We start from the raw sequence: 16,975 nt of genomic DNA on the forward strand, positions 1-16,975 counted from the left end.
TCCTCACCAGGCTCACCTTAGGTGAACAGGTTGCGCAGCACTGCTTGGCCGACCCTGGACTCCTCCCTGGAGTCCCGATCGACACAGTAGAATCTTGTGAAGGTGTGCGTCGACCTCCACGTCGCAGCCCTACAGATGTCCAGCAGGGGCACACCAGACAGGAACGCCGTGGTAGCAGCGATCGCTCTGGTCGAATGGGCTCTCGGACGGCCGGGCAGCGGTCGGTGTGCCAACCGGTGACAGTGCATGATGCAGCCGGAGAGCCATCTGGAAATGGAAGTCTTCGAGAGAGCCTTCCCTTGATTCACAGTCCCAAAGTTCATAAACAGCTGTGACGTCTTCCGAAAACTCTTTGTGCGGTCCACGTAGAACTTCAGCGCTCTAGCTACATCCAGCGAGTGCAAAGTCCTCTCGGCCGGCGACGAAGACGATGGGAAGAAAACTGGCAACACCAAGGGCTCGTTGAGGTGGAAGTCCGACGGCACCTTGGGCATAAAGGAGGGGTGTGTCCTCAGCACCACCCTCGTGTCATGAAAAGTCAAGTATGGAGGCTTGCAAAATAGGGCCTGGATCTCTCTCACTCGTCGTGCGGAGGTGATGGCCACGAGGAAAGCTGTCTTCCATGACAGGAATTTCAAAGGCGCCGAATGCATAGGCTCGAATGGGGCCCCCATGAGCCTGGTCAGCACCACATTAAGCTCCCACGCCGGGGCAGGAGCCTTCATCGGCGGTAATGATTGGAATAGTCCCTTCATGAATTCTTTCACCAGGCGATGAGACCACAAGGACGCCCGTCCCGTAGTCCTGGTATATCGGGAGATTGCAGCCAGATGTATTTTGATGGAGGCGTGAGCCAGTCGAGCTTTGGCCAGCGACAGTAGGTACGGCAGTACTTGAGGGGCCGTAATCCGCAGAGGGTTAATCTTCTGTGCACGGCACCAGATAGAGCACCTCTTCCATTTATGTCCGTAGCACTTGAGAGTTGAGGACGCCCTGGCCTTTGCAAGAACCTCTCTGCAGTCGGCCAGGATGTCGTACCCTCCAAACTCTAGTGCTGCAGGAGCCAGGCCTGCAAGTTCAGCGACTCCGGGTTGTGGTGAAGAATGGCGCCCCCTTCTCTGGAGAGAAGGTCTGCGTCCGTCGGTAGCTTGACTGGTGGGGACGTTGACAAGTCCAGAAGGTCCGGGAACCGGATCATCCTGCACCGGGACCTCTTGAGCTGGTTGATGAGCCGGAGCAGCAACGGCAGCGGAGGGAACGCATAAAGAAATAGGCCGTCCCAGGGGAACGAGAAAGCATCGCCCATGCTCCTCGGCTGGGGGAACCTGCTGGCGAACCTCCGGCACTTGGAATTCGTCGCCGTCGCGAAGAGATCGATTTGGGGTTCGCCCCATCGTCAGAAGAGTCGATCCACTTGATCCTGGCATAGTTCCCACTCGTGGCACGAGCGCAGTTCCCTGCTGAGTGAGTCAGCGATCGTGTTTTTTATTCCTGCCAGATGAAGAGGCACCAGAAACATCCCCTGGGCGACGGCCCAATGCCACAGATCCTGGGCTTCCTTGGATAGGGCAGGGGACCTGGTTCCGCCCTGCTTCCGGATGTAGAACATCGTGGTGGTGTTGTCGGTGAAGATCCTCACCACCTTGCCCTTGAGGGACAGAAGAAAGGACCTGAGGGCCCAGAACACTGCGCAGAGCTCCAAGATGTTGATGTGGAGAGACTTCTCCTCCGGGAGCCAAAGGCCGCTCGCGTGAATATCTCCGGAGTGCGCTCCCCAACCTTCCAGGGAGGCGTCCGTCGTCACCGTCACCTGGTGAGCTAGGGTCTGATAGTCCGTGCCCGCTGACAGATGGGAGCGGGTACCCCACCACCGGATCGCCTGACGGAACGTCTCGTTGAGAGGGATCCTGTCCTCGAAGCTGCCCGTCGACTGGACCCAGCGGGCGTCGAGGAACTCTTGTAAGGGGCGCATCCAAAGCCTGCAAAGGCGCACCAGATAAATGCAGGAGGACATCATCCCGAGGAGGGATTTGATAGATCTTACCCTGGCCATGTCCGTGGCCAGCAGACGCTGCACCTTGCCCAGAATGGTCCTGGTCCTTTCCTCCGACGGCGAGGCCAGCCACACCACTGTGTCGAGCTTGGCTCCCAGAAACAGGGCGACTTGCGACGGAACCCGGTGGGATTTTGGAAAGTTGATGGAGAATCCCAGGTCCCTGAGCAGCTGGACGGTCTTCGCAGTGTGCTCCACGGTGAGCTCCCTTGTCCTTGCCCGGATGAGCCAGTCGTCCAGGTAGGGGTAGACGTGGATCCCCTGTAGGCGCAGCCGTGCCGCCACCGGTGCGAGGCACTTGGTGAACACCCTGGGTGCCGACTTCAATCCGAACGGGAGGGCTTTGAACTGCTAGTGCCGCCATTGGACCACGAACCTGAGGTACTTTTGGTGTCTTTTTAGAATTCGGATGTGGAAGTACGCATCCTCCAAGTCCAACGACGACAGGAAATCGCCCTCCTCCAGCTGTCCCAGCACGTGCTGGAGGGTGACCATACGGAACTTGTGTGCCTTGATGTACCTGTTCAGTCGTCGTAGGTCCAGGATGGGGCGACATCCTCCTGTCTTCTTTTTTACGAGGAAGTACCTTGAGTAAACTCCGGAGCCCCGAAGCCTCTTTGGGACGAGCTCGATGGCACGCTTCTTGAGCATCGCCCTTACTTCCAACAGTAGTTGAGGGACGGGATTTTCCTTCCTGGCCACGGGTGGAATGCGAGGGCACTTCTTCTGAAACTCGAGGGCGTACCCTTGGGCCAGGGCATCCAGCACCCAACGGTCGGTGGAGATGGACTCCCACACGCTGACGAACCTCGCCAGCCGGCCTCCCACCGGGGTGCTTCGGCGGGGGCCCGACCCCACGGTCGGTTCAATCTTGTTTGCAGGGCCGCCTTGCCTCCTTGACCTCCCTGTCGAAGCCGACGGGCACCACCTGATTTGCCGCGTCCCCTGTAGGCTTCCTGGGACGAAGATCTTGCCGCTTGGCGGTACGTGGAGGAGCCACTGCCGGATCCCTTGGAGGCACCTTGTCTGCCTCCGGAGCTCCGAAAGGACGGCCGTCGTTGTTGGAGCACTCCCAGTGCCCGGGCAGTCTCTGTGTCTGTCTTGATGGCCTGAAGGGACTCATCAACCGCCTTCCCAAACAGGTTGTTCCCGTCGAAGGGCATGTCCAAAACCTTGGTTTGTATGTCCTGGTGGAAATCCGTGGCCTTGAGCCATCCTCGTCGTCTCAAGCAAACGCTGTTGCCCAACTGACGGAAACCGGTGTCGGCGATGTCCGTTGCCACTGTGATGGCGTGGTCCGAAGCAATCTCACCCTCCTGTAGGATTTCAAGGGCCTCATCCCTTTTGGCGTCCGGAAGGAAGTCCAACAGAGGGGCGATTTTGAACCACAACTCCCTGTCATAGCGGGCTACGATAGCCAGGGCGTTGGCCGCCTTGATAGTCGTCGCTGCGGATGAGATGATCCGCCGTCCCATCGTGTCCAACTTCCTGCCCTCGCCGTCCGGCGGGGAAGTTGATGTCGAGGCCGATGCCCCCCAGCTTTCTTCTTTGCCGAGACGACCGAATCCGGGGTAGGTTGCGCCCGAAGGTACAAGGGGGCAGCGTCGGGTACCCGGTACTTCTTCTCGTACCGGTCCCTCTTTGCCGGCGCCGTGGCAGGGTTCTTGAGGAGGGCGAGCCCCTCATCCCAGATGTCATTAAGAAGTGGTACGGCGAGGACCGTCTTCCTTTTAGCCTTGCGCCGTTGGTAAAGGAACCCATCCTTCTTCTTCTCTTCTGGGCAGAGCTGGAATTGCTTGGATGCCCTGGAAATCATGGCATGAAAGGATCCAATTTCGTCGGGCGGGGACGCCCGAGCAGGGGGCGACAGGTCCCGTCGTCGCCTCCGTCGTCATCTGTACCTGTCGTAGCCGTGTCCGTGCCTGTATCATCCCCGTGGGTAGTAGACCGGGAGGAAGGCAGAGCAGGCCGCAGAGGTGGGAGAGGTGGCATAGGATGCGTCGTCCTCCTCTTATGCGGTGGACTTTCCGAAGGTCCTGGCTCCGGTTCCCCCTTCGGGTCTGGCTCAGGTACCTCCGTCGGGGGGAGGGGCAACCTTGTCCTTATCTCCGAACATAAGGACTGAATCGTTACAAAATGGCCGCCGAAGTGTCCTGCGGCTCCGGAAACGACAGGCGCGAGGGCTCTTGAGGAGCCTTGTCGGCGACCCCGTCGCTCTCGTCGTCGCCCTCGTCGGGATCCCTCCCGATGGGCTGGGCCTCTCCCACAACTTCGATGAGCTCTTCTTCAGAGGTCGTGTCCGTATCCACAATGGCCACCAGCCCCTACCCCACCTTTTCAAACGAGGACTTCGTGGGGGTCTTCTCAATGGGTCTGAAAGACTACTCCCTCTGCGGTGGCAGGGAGACTCTGGGTCCTGAGGGCGCCTCCACTGGTGTACCCTCCACAGGCTGAGCCAGGGCCGCAGCGACATCCTCAATCGAGGTCTTAGCAGGGTGAATTAAGGCCATCGTCACCTTCTGGACGCCTGGGGCCTTCACCTTGGGGGGAGGGTCCTCAGCCTCGCTCCCCCTCTGCCGGAATCTTCGAGATCGACTGGGGCCTCTCCAGAAGCTTCGCCGGGTTCTCGGACTTCCTCTTACCCGAGCCAGAGCGTTGGCTCGTGGTTGATGGTGCCGGGGAGGATGCGCCCTGCCTGGCAGCCAAGGAGCCCGACCGTTCGGCGCTCCCGGTGCCCGCGGACTCGCGCTGCTTAGCCTTTTGTTGGGCCCCCTGTCGCCGAGGCGCCCTCACAGGACTTAGAAGACCGCTCGGACTTCTTTTTCTTCTTCTCGCCTGACGGGGTCTTCCCTTCCAGCCAGTTGGCGAGACGGTGGTGGCGATCCTTTATGGTCCGCTCCGACATGTTCCCACAAAACGCGCAGTCCTTCTCCGTGTGCGTCTTGTCCTCATGGAGACAGTAGAGACATAACGAATGCTCGTCCTCCTTGAAAACATTCTGAAGCTGGCATCCAGGGCAGGGCCTGAACAGCTTCCCGGGCGTCAAGCTTCCTTTCTCCTGGGCCATGTCCGGGGTAGGCCTCGGAACTTCTGGAATCCTCCAAAAGCGTAACTCGACGAAATCTTCACCCTTGAGGGGCGTAGAAAACTCCGAAACGGATCCCCGTTGATCGGATGTAGAAACGGTGGAGCTTGAGACTCTATTTAACTGAAAAAAGAGAAAAATCTCCTGAAAAAAGCGCGAAAACGCAGCAAAAGCTCGAGAGCTGCAGCACGAGGACTCCCAACACTTGAACGTGCAATAAAAATCTGAGGATGGCTGCCAGAGGCGAGGCTTAGGGAGAGGGCAGTCATTGGCTGGGGGCAGTATGACCCAGAGACCAGTGATTGGTTACTACTAAGAAAGACAGATTAGAAATGAAACTGATACTGATTTTTTTCTATACCGAGGATTCCCGGCCTGACGACGGGGAATATTCATGAGCATGTGAATCCATGCCAGACCCCATGCTGGAGAACACCAGAATTTAGATAAAGCCAATGCTGGTCATCTTCAGCAGCAGAATTCGGCTCTTCATAATGTTGCTCTTCTTTTTCAGTGTCTTGGAACCAGTTGGCCATCTGGGAATACGGATGCAGAGCTACTCCTTTTATCCCATATTCAGACTGGGGGCTGCCCCAGCCCACCAATGGTATTATTAGCATTATTCAAAATGGAAAGTCTGTCCAATCAATGACATCCTCCTTCCCCACATTTGGCCAATGACAGATAACCCCTGGCTGGAGCGTGGATTGGGACAAGACAGGTTTAACCCCCATATCCATCCAGGATGCACACACCACAGCCTTGCCTACGAACTCTGAGTTGGAGTCTGGGAAAGGTCTTCCCATATCTGGAGCCCGGGAAAGGGCTTCCCATATCCGGAACTTCCTGAGCGGAGAAGGCAAGAAGAAGGTCAAAGGACAGGATGCAAATTGTGTGGCATGTCCATTTTGAGTGTACAGTACTGAAAACGGCATTATGCATTAAAGCATTAAAGTGCACCTGGGAAAAACAAAAAAGGTAGAATAGTCTCTGCTGCCACAGCCCACCCAGAACACATCTTAAAAGTAACCACAAATGTTAAAAGAAAAAAAGGGGATACTCAGTACTGCAGCTCAGGGCACATAAAAGAGAGTTGTGCAAGGAAAGGAAAGGAGAAACATTTTACTTGCCTAAAAAAATAAAAACAGAACCGGATTTAACCAATAGCAAGAGTTGTTCCGTAGAGGTTCATGGAGGGAAAGCTGCAAAAACAGTGACTTAAGGCAACACAAATACTGCCAAAAATGCAGTCCTCACCTGTCTGAATCGAGCGATACCAATGTTTCATCCACTGATTGACTCAGAGCCGCATAGCCTTTATTAAACTTCAAAGACCTAGAAGCAAGAAGCAAACATCAGGACCTCGCATATCTTATAGTTAGTTCAATGGCAAGAGCTTACTTAAGAGATTGCATATACTAAACAGCCCAACTGATGTGTCAGGGAAGAATAGCAAGAGGGCAGAGAGTAAAATACTCTCTCTGGTCAATGCACGCACGTATGCAACTCTGCCTGGTTTCTGGAAAGGACCCCTTTTGTTCCAGTTCAGTTCTGATGCAGGATAGTCAGCCAAGGTCTAATGATGCTCTCCAGAAGTCTTTTATTTTGCATGTGGACACTGCCCATGGTAATTGTTCTAATCTCAAATGTTGGTTACTGCCTGCAGAGTAGATGGCCACTGGCGGACTTCCAACAAATTGAGGCACACTTCTACTTCATTGTTACTCTCTTGCGATTCAGAGATCCGAAAAATATGCTTCTTGTGAAACTACTAACTTGTCCAGAAACCAAGGATCCTCACAGGAGGTCAACGCAGTACTGGCTAGAGAACAAACAAGTTACTAACTGTAATTTTATCAGACATCTATGTTTCTAAGGACAATAGCGGTGAACAAGAGCTCAAAGTCATGCATATTTTTATTTACTCATGAACCCTGGCTTAATTACTATCGTGCCTCTGTCACTTAACAGGACACCAAACCTTTATTTCAGTGCAATCGCCCAATTATGAGGTCTCTCACTAGGATTCCCTGGAGCGCTGAGTGGAGTTACAACTTGTGTGAGTGATGCAAATGCATAGAATTGGTTAAGAAGAAAGTGAGTGAAGCCATAGGAGGTAGAACCTTTTTGATGCTAGTTGTGGCTGTGGTTGATGCAGAACTGCTCCTCCCAGCATTCCCTTTTTCCTCAGTGCAGCTTTTGCCAAATCGCGGTGGCGTTCTGAAACAAACACAAGATCATATTATACCAGATCTGGTTAAAAAATTAAGCACAGGTTGTGACACCGATTTGATTTCTTGAAATCCAGGAAGCACGATTTGGCCACACCGCCATATCCAGTTCCTTTCTTTGCCCATACAAACCTCTCTCCCAGTCAGTGCCGAATTTTTATTTTTATTAGAGGGGCGTTAATGTTTCACACAAAAATGCAGAAGCGAGGGAGCTCAAACCAACCAAGAGGGGTTCGGGAGGAGGGAAGGGTTCTCCCCATGAGAACATTTTAAAAACAGGCCAACAGTTTGCATTTTACATCATACTTTCTGGAGAAAACAGTTTGCATTTGGTTTTGTAGGGTAACATGAAATAATCCCATAAACGCAGGTTACAAACAGTGCACAGAAGCATTTTCCAACTAATTTTCATAATAACTTTGCCCAAAATATATGCCAGTATAAAAAAAGATTTTCATGCTGCATGCCCATGCAGGCTACACCAATGCATGCTAGTATTACCACATAAGAAGATCCTTTTGGCTTTGCCAGTAAGGGAGTAGTTTCTTACCTGTAACTCCATTTTTCTAGCGCTGGTATCTTTCATGGATTCCCATGCTTAGAATATTCCCCGTCGTCAGGCTGGGAACCCTCGTTATATTTATAAAGACGTTTCCTATAGGAAAAATGTTGACACTTCTGTGTCCTATCTATGTCGTTTTCGGGCTGCGTACGCCTGACCCAATCGGACGTAGGGGTATAAATAGCCCCGCCCCCACGGCTCCCTTCATATTTTAATCCCCAAAGTTGAGGGGACATATAGAGTTTGCATTCAGGGGAGGCCGACGGGCGCATGTGAATCCATGAAAGATACCAACGCTGGAGAAATGGAGTTACAGGTAAGAAACTACTCCCTTCTCCAGCATTGGATCTTTCATGGATTCACATGCTTAGAATAGATTATACAGCAGTACCCATAACATGGAGGTGTGCAATGCAAACCAAGACTATCCAAGCCACATATGCATTTGGGTATACGAAAATAAAAAACATCACGGTACATTGACAACTAAACATATGGCATATTGAGAAGAGTATACACCCCTTTGTGGGGCTTACCTTACTGAAACAGATGCCGAAGGACCGCCAGTCCCATCTGCATGTCCGCCGCATGCTGTTGCTGTAGGCAATAATGCTGAGTAAATGTGTGCGGCACCGACCATGATGCCGCTTGACAGATGTCCAACAATGGAATTCCAGACCATAACGCCACTGATGACGAGGTGGATCTTTTTCAATGAGGTTTTGGGCGCCTTTCCAAAGGCTTTCCTGCTTTAGAGTGACAAAAAGCAATAGTCGACGACACCCAGCGGGCCAGTCCTTGTTTCGAGATCTGTTTTCCCTTCACCGAAGGTCTATAAACTACAAACAGTTGCCTTGAACGTCTAAAACCTCGAGTACGACTGAGATAGAACTTCAAAGCTCTTTTTACATCCAACGTGTGGAGAGTTTTCTCTGCTACAGAAGAAGCCGTTGCGAAGAATGTTGGTAGAACAATAGAAGAATGTTTGTGAAATGTCGTCGGGACTTTTGGAATGAAGTGACGATTGGTTGCTAATACTACCTTGTCTTTGAAAAACCGCAAGTATGGCGGATTAATGACCAATGCCTGTAAATCCGAAAGCCTTCTTGCTGATGTAATGGCTACTAAAAAGGCCATTTTCCATGACAAAAACTTCAACGACGACGATGCCATTGGCTCAAACAGAGCCTTCATTAGTGCCTAACAGTACTAGATTGAGCCACCTGTTTGGTGGAAACTTTTTAGCTGGCGGAAAAGTCCGAAACAGTCCTTTGAGGAAATGTTTTACCAGTCGATCGCTGAAAAGAGGCGTTGAATGTCTTTTTCGAGTAAATCTCGAGATGGCCACAAAATGGACTTTAATGGAGGAAAAAGCCAATCCTTGCTCCGCCAAGTGTAACAAATATGGAAGAATCTGTCCTGCTCCGACGTTTAAGGGGTCTATCCCCTGATGATCCCTGCACCACACACAGAGCCTTTTCCATTTACTTGCATGTGAAGCGTTCGAATTTTACAGGCGGCACAAGCTCTGTCCACGTCGACACTCTGAGGGAATGTTCAAATCCCCGAACTCAGAGAAGTCAGGAGCCAAGCAATCAGGTTGAGGGAGTCTGGATCGTGATGCCAAACTGCTCCTTTGTCTTGAGATAGAAGGTTCGGAATCTTCTGGAACCTCAGTGGCTCCGCTATCGACAGTTGTAGTAGGTCTGAGAACCACAACTGTCTCGCCCAGTAAGAAGCCACCACAATTACCCGACATGGGTACTTGTGAATCCATTGGAGTGTCCGCCGGATGAGTGGAAATGGCGGAAACGCGTAAGAGAACTAGTTCGTCCACGGGAAGGAGAATGCCTCCCCCATCGATATGGGCTGTGGCCACCTGCTCGCGAACCGTGCACACTTCTTGTTCTTTTGGGTTGCAAACAGATCCAGGGATGGATGACCCCATTTTCTGAAGACATTTGCTAGTTGACGATCATCCAGCTCCTATTCGTGCAGTTGATTCATTTCCCTGCTAAGTGAGTCTGCTTGTATATCCTTTACCCCTGGAAGATGGTAAGCCATTATGCTCACATTGTGTTCGAGGTCCCAATGCCATATTTCTTGAGCTTCGTTCGAGCGCACCCTGGAGCATGTGCCCCCTTGCTTTCTGAGATAGAACATTGTTGTTGTATTGTCTGTTAGTATTCTGACGACCGATGCTCGTATGCGCGGCAGAAAGGACTTCAGAGCCCAACGTACCGAACTTAACTCCAGCACGTTGATGTGAAGAGTAGACTCCAAAGGGGACCATTGACCTTGAACTTGCAGGGACCCTAGATGGGCTCCCCATCCTTTCAACGATGCATCCGTCACCACCGTCGCCTGAAAATTCAATTCCTGCAGGGGCGTTTCCCTCGTCAGATTGCCCGAGAGCTGCCACAGCTGAAGTGCCCGCAAAAGTTTGTTGTTGATGCTTAACTTGTCGGACCATAAACCTCGACTCTGGGACCATCGGTCTGCCAGAAACTCCTGTACCGGTCTCAAGAAGAGACGGCAATTGTTCACCAATGGAATACAGTACGCCAAGGCTCCTAGCAGTGACATGTTTTTTCTGACTGACACCCTGCCGCCCACTTTCAATTCTTTTGCCTTGTGAGTTAGTTACTGAATTCTTTCCACTGAGGGCTTCGCTAACCCTGATTGAGCTTGAAACTCCGCGCCCAGAAACACTAAGTTCCTTGAGGGCGATAACGAGGATTTCTCGAAGTTGATCGCAAACCCCAAGTGTTTCAAAAGTTGCATGGTGGCCTTTAGGCTTGCCTGTGTTATGCTCGGCGACGAGCCCCTTATCAGCCAATTGTCCAGGTAAGGGTAAACATGGTGACCTTTTCTTCGCAGCCACGCTTCCACTGGAGCCAAACACTTTGTGAACGTCCTGGGAGACGACTTTAGTCCGAAAGGAAGTACTTAGAACTGGTAATGGCTCCGACCAACTACGAACCTCAGAAACTTTGTGTCATCGATGCACCGGTATATGAAAATATGCGTCCTGTAGGTCTAACAACGCCAGAAAATCTCCCGGCTGTATGGATCGGATGACCTCCTGAAGCATAAGCATTTTGAACTTTTTAGGGTCTTGTTGAGAGCCCGAAGGTCCAGAATGGGTCACCACTTGCCGTTGGGTTTTTTGACCATGAAGTAACAAGAGTAAACTCCCTGGCTCTTCTCGGCCGCCGGGACGAATTCTATAGCCCCTTTTTGTAGCATAAGCTCCACCTCCTGTTGTAATATGCGAAGATGGGGATGTGCCGAGTACACAGGTGGAATTTGTGACAGCGTTTCCTTGAACTGCAGAGAGTGGCCTAGTTTTATTGTGTCCAATACCCATCGGTCTGTTATACTTTCCCACTCGTGGACGCGACGGGCCACCCTTCCTCCCAGGACGTCCTGAAACTTGTCATTGTTGCGACTTTGACTGCCTGTCTTTTGCTGACGAGGAATATCCCCTTCTCCTTGAAGCCTGGTAGTTTCGGCCTCTTCGCGTTGCCTGGACCGCACGCCTATAAATATGGGAGGATTATGAAGGCCTGCTGAACTTTTCGATCTCTAGATGCGGTAAAGCTGGAATTTCCTAATGCTCCACGGAAGGGACGAATGGATTGAAAAACTCTTCCAGTTTGCAGGGCTCCTAACGACCTGACCGTGTCCGTATCCTCTTTCATACCTTTCAAAGCCTCGTCCACCTTCTCTCCGAACAGGTGTTCTCCCTCACACGGCATATCGAGCACCTTATACTGGACCTCCGGTCTGAAGTTAGTACATTTCAGCCAGGCTTGCCTTCTTAAAACCACTCCGTTGTTAATTTGCTTGAACCCGGATTCCGCCAAGTCCACGGCGATGTTAATCGAGTGGTACGATGCCTCTTCTCCCTCACGGACCAGCAATATGGCCGACTTTCTATGCTACTCAAGAAGGTGTTCTAGGCTAGTGGCCAAACGATGCCACATCTCTGTCGTACCTTGCCATAATTGCCAGCAAGTTGGCTGCTTTAACCCTCGTCGCTCCTACGGATAGAACCTTCTTGCCAAACGCGTCCTGTCTTCTAGCCTCATTATCCGGAGGGGTAGAACACTTGTGTTGCGATCTGGACGTCCTAGTTGCTGCCGCCGACACTACCGACTCTGGAGACGGTTGAGAGGTCAAGCATTTAGGCGTAGAGTCTGGAGCTTTGAATTTCTTCTCCAACCTGCCCTTTATTGCTGGTTCTGAAAATGGATGGCGCATGGTCCTCAACCCTTCTTGCCAAACGTGGTCTAGAATGGGAACTGAAGAGACTGACCTTCTTTTCCCCATATGATTGAACAAGAAGCACTCCTTTTCTTCTTCAGGGCTGAGACCAAACCCAATCCAGACTTTGCCCATCATTGTGTGAAAAGCGCCAATGTCGTTCGGCGGTGACGGTTGAGCCGGGCTTCTAGGTGCTTCCATTTCCGCTTCTGACTCCCATGTTGGATCCCTTGAAGGGGATGAGGAAACCTCTGAAAAAGAGGCTGTAAGCTCTGACTCTGAATCTTGTAACTCTCCTTCCTCCGGGTATGAGCGTGGTGGTTCTTCACTCACCAGACGGGAGGTTGGATTCTCCGTGACCCACGTAGAAGGACCCGGTTCGTCCTCGGCAGGTCTCGCCGCGATCCCCAAAGGTGCGCCTAAGAGGGGTAACCTCTCATCCAACTGCTTCAGAAGAGACTGTAGCGTGGACAACACTTGCAAGGATAATACAGATTGAGGGTTCAATAACGACGATGATGAAACATGGATACTTTGCCCCCCCCCCCCGCAATCGTCGACGAACCAATCGCTTGCAATCCCAGATCTGCTGGACCCACAATCTGCTCTCGATCCTCCTCCATGGATGATAACGAGAAGGCCGTCTCCGGCTGTAAGGTCTTTGGCAGAACCGCATCGTACACCTCCGGCTGCCACGCCCTTGAAGGCTCCACTGTCGACGATGTCAATGTGGCGACGTCTATCTTCGCTGTCGTATTCACCGGGGGAACCGATCTCGTCAACGACTGAGTCTCAGTCGACGATGGTGTAGGCTGTGACGCAGCTTCCTTCGGCGATCCCGCCTTTTTTGAGCCAGATTTATGCCTCGTCGAGTCTTTACTCGAGGACGACCTGTGATGATCTCCTGAAGAGGAGGTCTTCAAAGGATCTTTTCCTTTTTTCGACGAAGATGAAGAAGAAGACTTTCCGTTGATGGCGATCCTGCCCATGGTTCGACAAGGACTTTCGCCTGGTGTTTTTCAGAGGGGCGTTTTTCCACAGATCGCTGTTTCTTCTGCGGAGGCTCTGCGGACACCGACCGGCGATGGGATTCTGCCTTGGATGATTTAGGCCTGGATGCTAGGCTGCACGCCGGTCCTACCTCCGATGAAGGATACCTTCCTTCATTTAGCCACGTCACCAGATGTATGTTCCAATCCTTTAGCATTTTCTGTGAGAAACCTTTGCAAATCTCACAACTGTTCGAGTGATGTGGGTGTAGACAGTACAAGAAATCCATGTGCCCATCTCCTTCATAGACTTTTTTCAGTCTGCACGTGGCACACGGGCGGAACAACGCCTTTCCAGACATTTTTACGAACAAACCTCTCAAAAGGTAGAATTCAACCTTGTACCGAAGTAGAAACAAACACGAGGTGCTCCCGCTACTTTGGAGACGGTTGAAATCTGAAGGGAGCCGCGGGGGCGTGGCTATTTATACCCTAACGCCCTATTGGGTCAGGCATACGCAGCCCGAAAATGACGTAGATAGGACACAGAAGTGTCAACATTTTTCCTATAGGAAACGTCTTTATAAATATACCGAGGGTTCCCAGCCTGACAACAGGGAATATTCTAAGCATGTGAATCCATGAAAGATCCAATGCTGGAGAAAAATAATTTCAGGGCGCATTTAGAAAATGTATCCATACTAGCTGCACCAAAGTAGGCCAGTCTAGCCACATAACACTCATGTTTGCTTTAACCTTGATGCCCAGTAGAAAAATGCCCCATCGCACACTCCAAATCAGTGCCCCCCAGCACACACAAACAATCATACGCTTTCATACACATTACCTCATGCACCCATGGTTAGGGAAATAATGTGTATGCTTCATCCCCTCTACTAGCGAGACCCCCAGAACTTTTTGTTGGACTTCTGAAACTTTCTTTAATCCTGAATCAGTGGAGCCTTTTTCCACTCATTCATGCTTATGGGCTCTGGCTTTTTGAACTATTTCCTTTGTATTTTACTGTTCTATGGGGTCTACTTTCTGCTGTATCTCGTTTAAGACATATGTATTTTTACTGTTGCAGCACAATGCTCCTTATGGGCAGTGTTGATGGGGACCCTTTGGGTCATCTTTGAGATTCTTTTCCATATCTTAGAGCAACTATCGTTCTTACTTACTATCTCTCCTAGAAATGTATAGCCTGAGAGATTGGCACACACCACCTTCTGTGGAGTGCCAAAGGGATACTTAGTATCCCCCTTCTCTCTGCTCCTGTGACTTTTATGTCACATAGACAATCTCCTAGTTATGACTGGTCGCACTGGACTTGTTCTACCAACTAATATGTGTATTTTCTAGTGCAGGCTATGTCCATAGCCTTGGTTATGTACAATAGGGTCACCCAAGTATTAACCTGGTGGGTCCTATTTCCCCCGCCATTACTAGTGTGGTTGTTCTTTGTCAGCCCTTCTAGCGTCCAGGGAGGGAGAGGACTGTGTGTGTGTGTGTGCCTAGGCTCCAGTGTGTCTGGGCAGGCAGGAAGTGGGGGAGGAGTTTTTCACTCCCCTGCGCCTTATCTGCCCGAGTGCCTGAATGGAATCGGCTCCCAATGGGGGTCTGGCTGTCCTGACTGGACCGCCACACTCCCCTTTCTGTAAATTGCTGAAAGTGATTGCAGAGGAGTGTGTGCTGGAACTGTATAAAAAGTGTATAAAAAGTGAGGCTCCTGAAGAGATAGGCAAGTCGACCACTCGAAACTGAAGTAAACGAAGAAGAAGCCGACCGACAGAGATGCCCGCGGACCTTTTGCAACGCTGAAGCGACCACTGCTGTCCTGATGCTGTTTTCTGTGCGACTGAGGAACTCTGAAGAGGACTCCTCCTTCCCTTTGACTGGTGGGAACAACAGTCCCAAGATGAACTTTGATTTAAGCCAACTCCCGAGGTCCTGTGAATTTCCAGAGCTGCAAAACCCCAATACCAGCACTGCCCATTTTGAGTGCACCAGAACAGAAATGTCGCTGAAAGCCGTGCCAGAGGTCCTCCCTCGAGACTGCTGCAGAGAGATCCATTGTCCTGCTTTTTGTCATCAGACCAAGGAATCCAGGTTGGGACCAGCACCGCCACATCGAGGAGAATCCAACCACAATCTTTTCTTCTAACTTGCGCTACTGTGAGGCGAAAGGTATTGCTTAGCCTGATCCGTGAAGTCGCTCCAGAGCGTTACAGTGCACATAGAAGTGTCCATGGTACCCCCCTCTTACCTCCAAGTCAAGCCGCTACTTGCATCCTAGAGACTAGAGACTGTAAAGTATCCACTGGAACTTTCGCATTCTGCTCCTTGTCAAGACTTTAAGCCCACTATGAACTGCTTTTAGCTCGGGTTGCGTTTTGGACCTTAAAAGACTTGCTGTGCAAAGAAACTGCCTCTATAACCTTAGGAACTGCCAGTGTTACGTAAACCAACGATTTTCCTTCCCAAAAGTCACTATCTTGTATGTGTAAGCAAAGTAAATGCCTTTACCGTATTTCTGCTCAGATTTGCAAGTGCGCGTTATTACCAATAATACAATAAACTGTCATTACTGTCAAAAGCTTAACAAATGTAATCACGAGCAACTACAAACTAATCAGGGGCATTTGAAAAGTATTTCTTAAGTATTCCTAAGTGTTTTAGTTTATTGTGCTAAGTATTGTAAAGTGATACTTGTGCAAGGATTATAAATCTATATTTTAATATACATTCATGTTTAAGTGTTTCTTTGATGTGCATTACTAAGTAGGTTCAGTGTACTTACCTATAATTCACATCTTTATGATAAGCCTGACTGCTCTGCCACTCTGCCAAGGTTCTAGCAGGCAGAGTGGCAGAGCAGTAGTACAGACTGATATTAAGAGTTGGGGATCTACAAACCACTGGGATAGCTTACTGAAGTATTACTCCCCTAAAACCCATACACATTCACAGCATTCATAACTCTTTCATAGGTGCACTCATAACATACACTCTCTCATTCGCGCGCGCACCCACACCCTCATTCCTACACACGCAGCCACAGACCCTCACTTTCCTCCCCCGCTTACCTGCAGCCCCAGTCCAGAATTTAACCTGCCGCCATCAGCACAGGCTCCCATACAATATTAAGAGGAAGCAGGTAGAATTCCTGGTTTCTGCACATGTGGGAGGAGCCAGAGCACTCCCTGCTCAACGCACCCAGGTGCTCAATGTGCAAGGAGACACAGGAGCACCCCATACGCACATTCAGAGCTGCAGCATCTGAGCCTGCACCCCCAATCCGCCATTCAATGCTGGGGAAGCAAAAAAGATACCTGGCCCTGCATGCCCAATTGAACATGCTCACTGGTGTACATGAACTGCAGTTTAAACAAACCCAGGAGCGCTGCTTCAGCTTCTTGCTGCAGCTGAAGAAGAGCTTGAAGTTTTCAAATGGGAATGGCTTAGCCGCTCGTCCAAAATGCATGGGTCGACACCTAATCAGCCATTTGGACTAGCTGCCCCTGCTCCCAGTCACTGGTCGACCTTCTAACACACTACTCAAATGCCACACCTGTAACCTAGCAAATTTTTTATATCCCTAAAACACCAATATCTTCTACACATCAATACACTATGGAACCGTGCATGGACAGACAATTCAATTGCACCTACAAAGGACATATCTCAAAATGCCTTTTCTTTCATTTAAGAAAGAGTTTGTTAATTAAATGAACGGTAACAGTGACAGGTCTCACCCTGAAAGTGATAGGGGACAGAGGGTAATTG

General features: G+C 50.7%; 1 protein-coding gene across 1 annotated transcript in view; it reads right to left on the reverse strand.

The window, feature by feature from the left end:
• Positions 1-16,975, reverse strand: part of FAM219B (family with sequence similarity 219 member B) — a 181,710-nt gene that overhangs the window by 48,935 nt on the left and 115,800 nt on the right. Inside the window, exons 3-4 of the mRNA XM_069624516.1 lie at positions 7,262-7,358; positions 6,396-6,473 (exon numbers count right to left, since the gene is read on the reverse strand). Of these exons, the coding sequence (XP_069480617.1) occupies positions 6,396-6,473; positions 7,262-7,358 (175 nt within the window). The remainder of the gene's footprint in view (positions 1-6,395; positions 6,474-7,261; positions 7,359-16,975) is intronic.

This window comes from Ambystoma mexicanum, chromosome 11 (genome assembly GCF_040938575.1).
Source record: "Ambystoma mexicanum isolate Mex_15411 chromosome 11, UKY_AmexF1_1, whole genome shotgun sequence".
NCBI classification, from domain to species: domain Eukaryota; kingdom Metazoa; phylum Chordata; class Amphibia; order Caudata; family Ambystomatidae; genus Ambystoma; species Ambystoma mexicanum.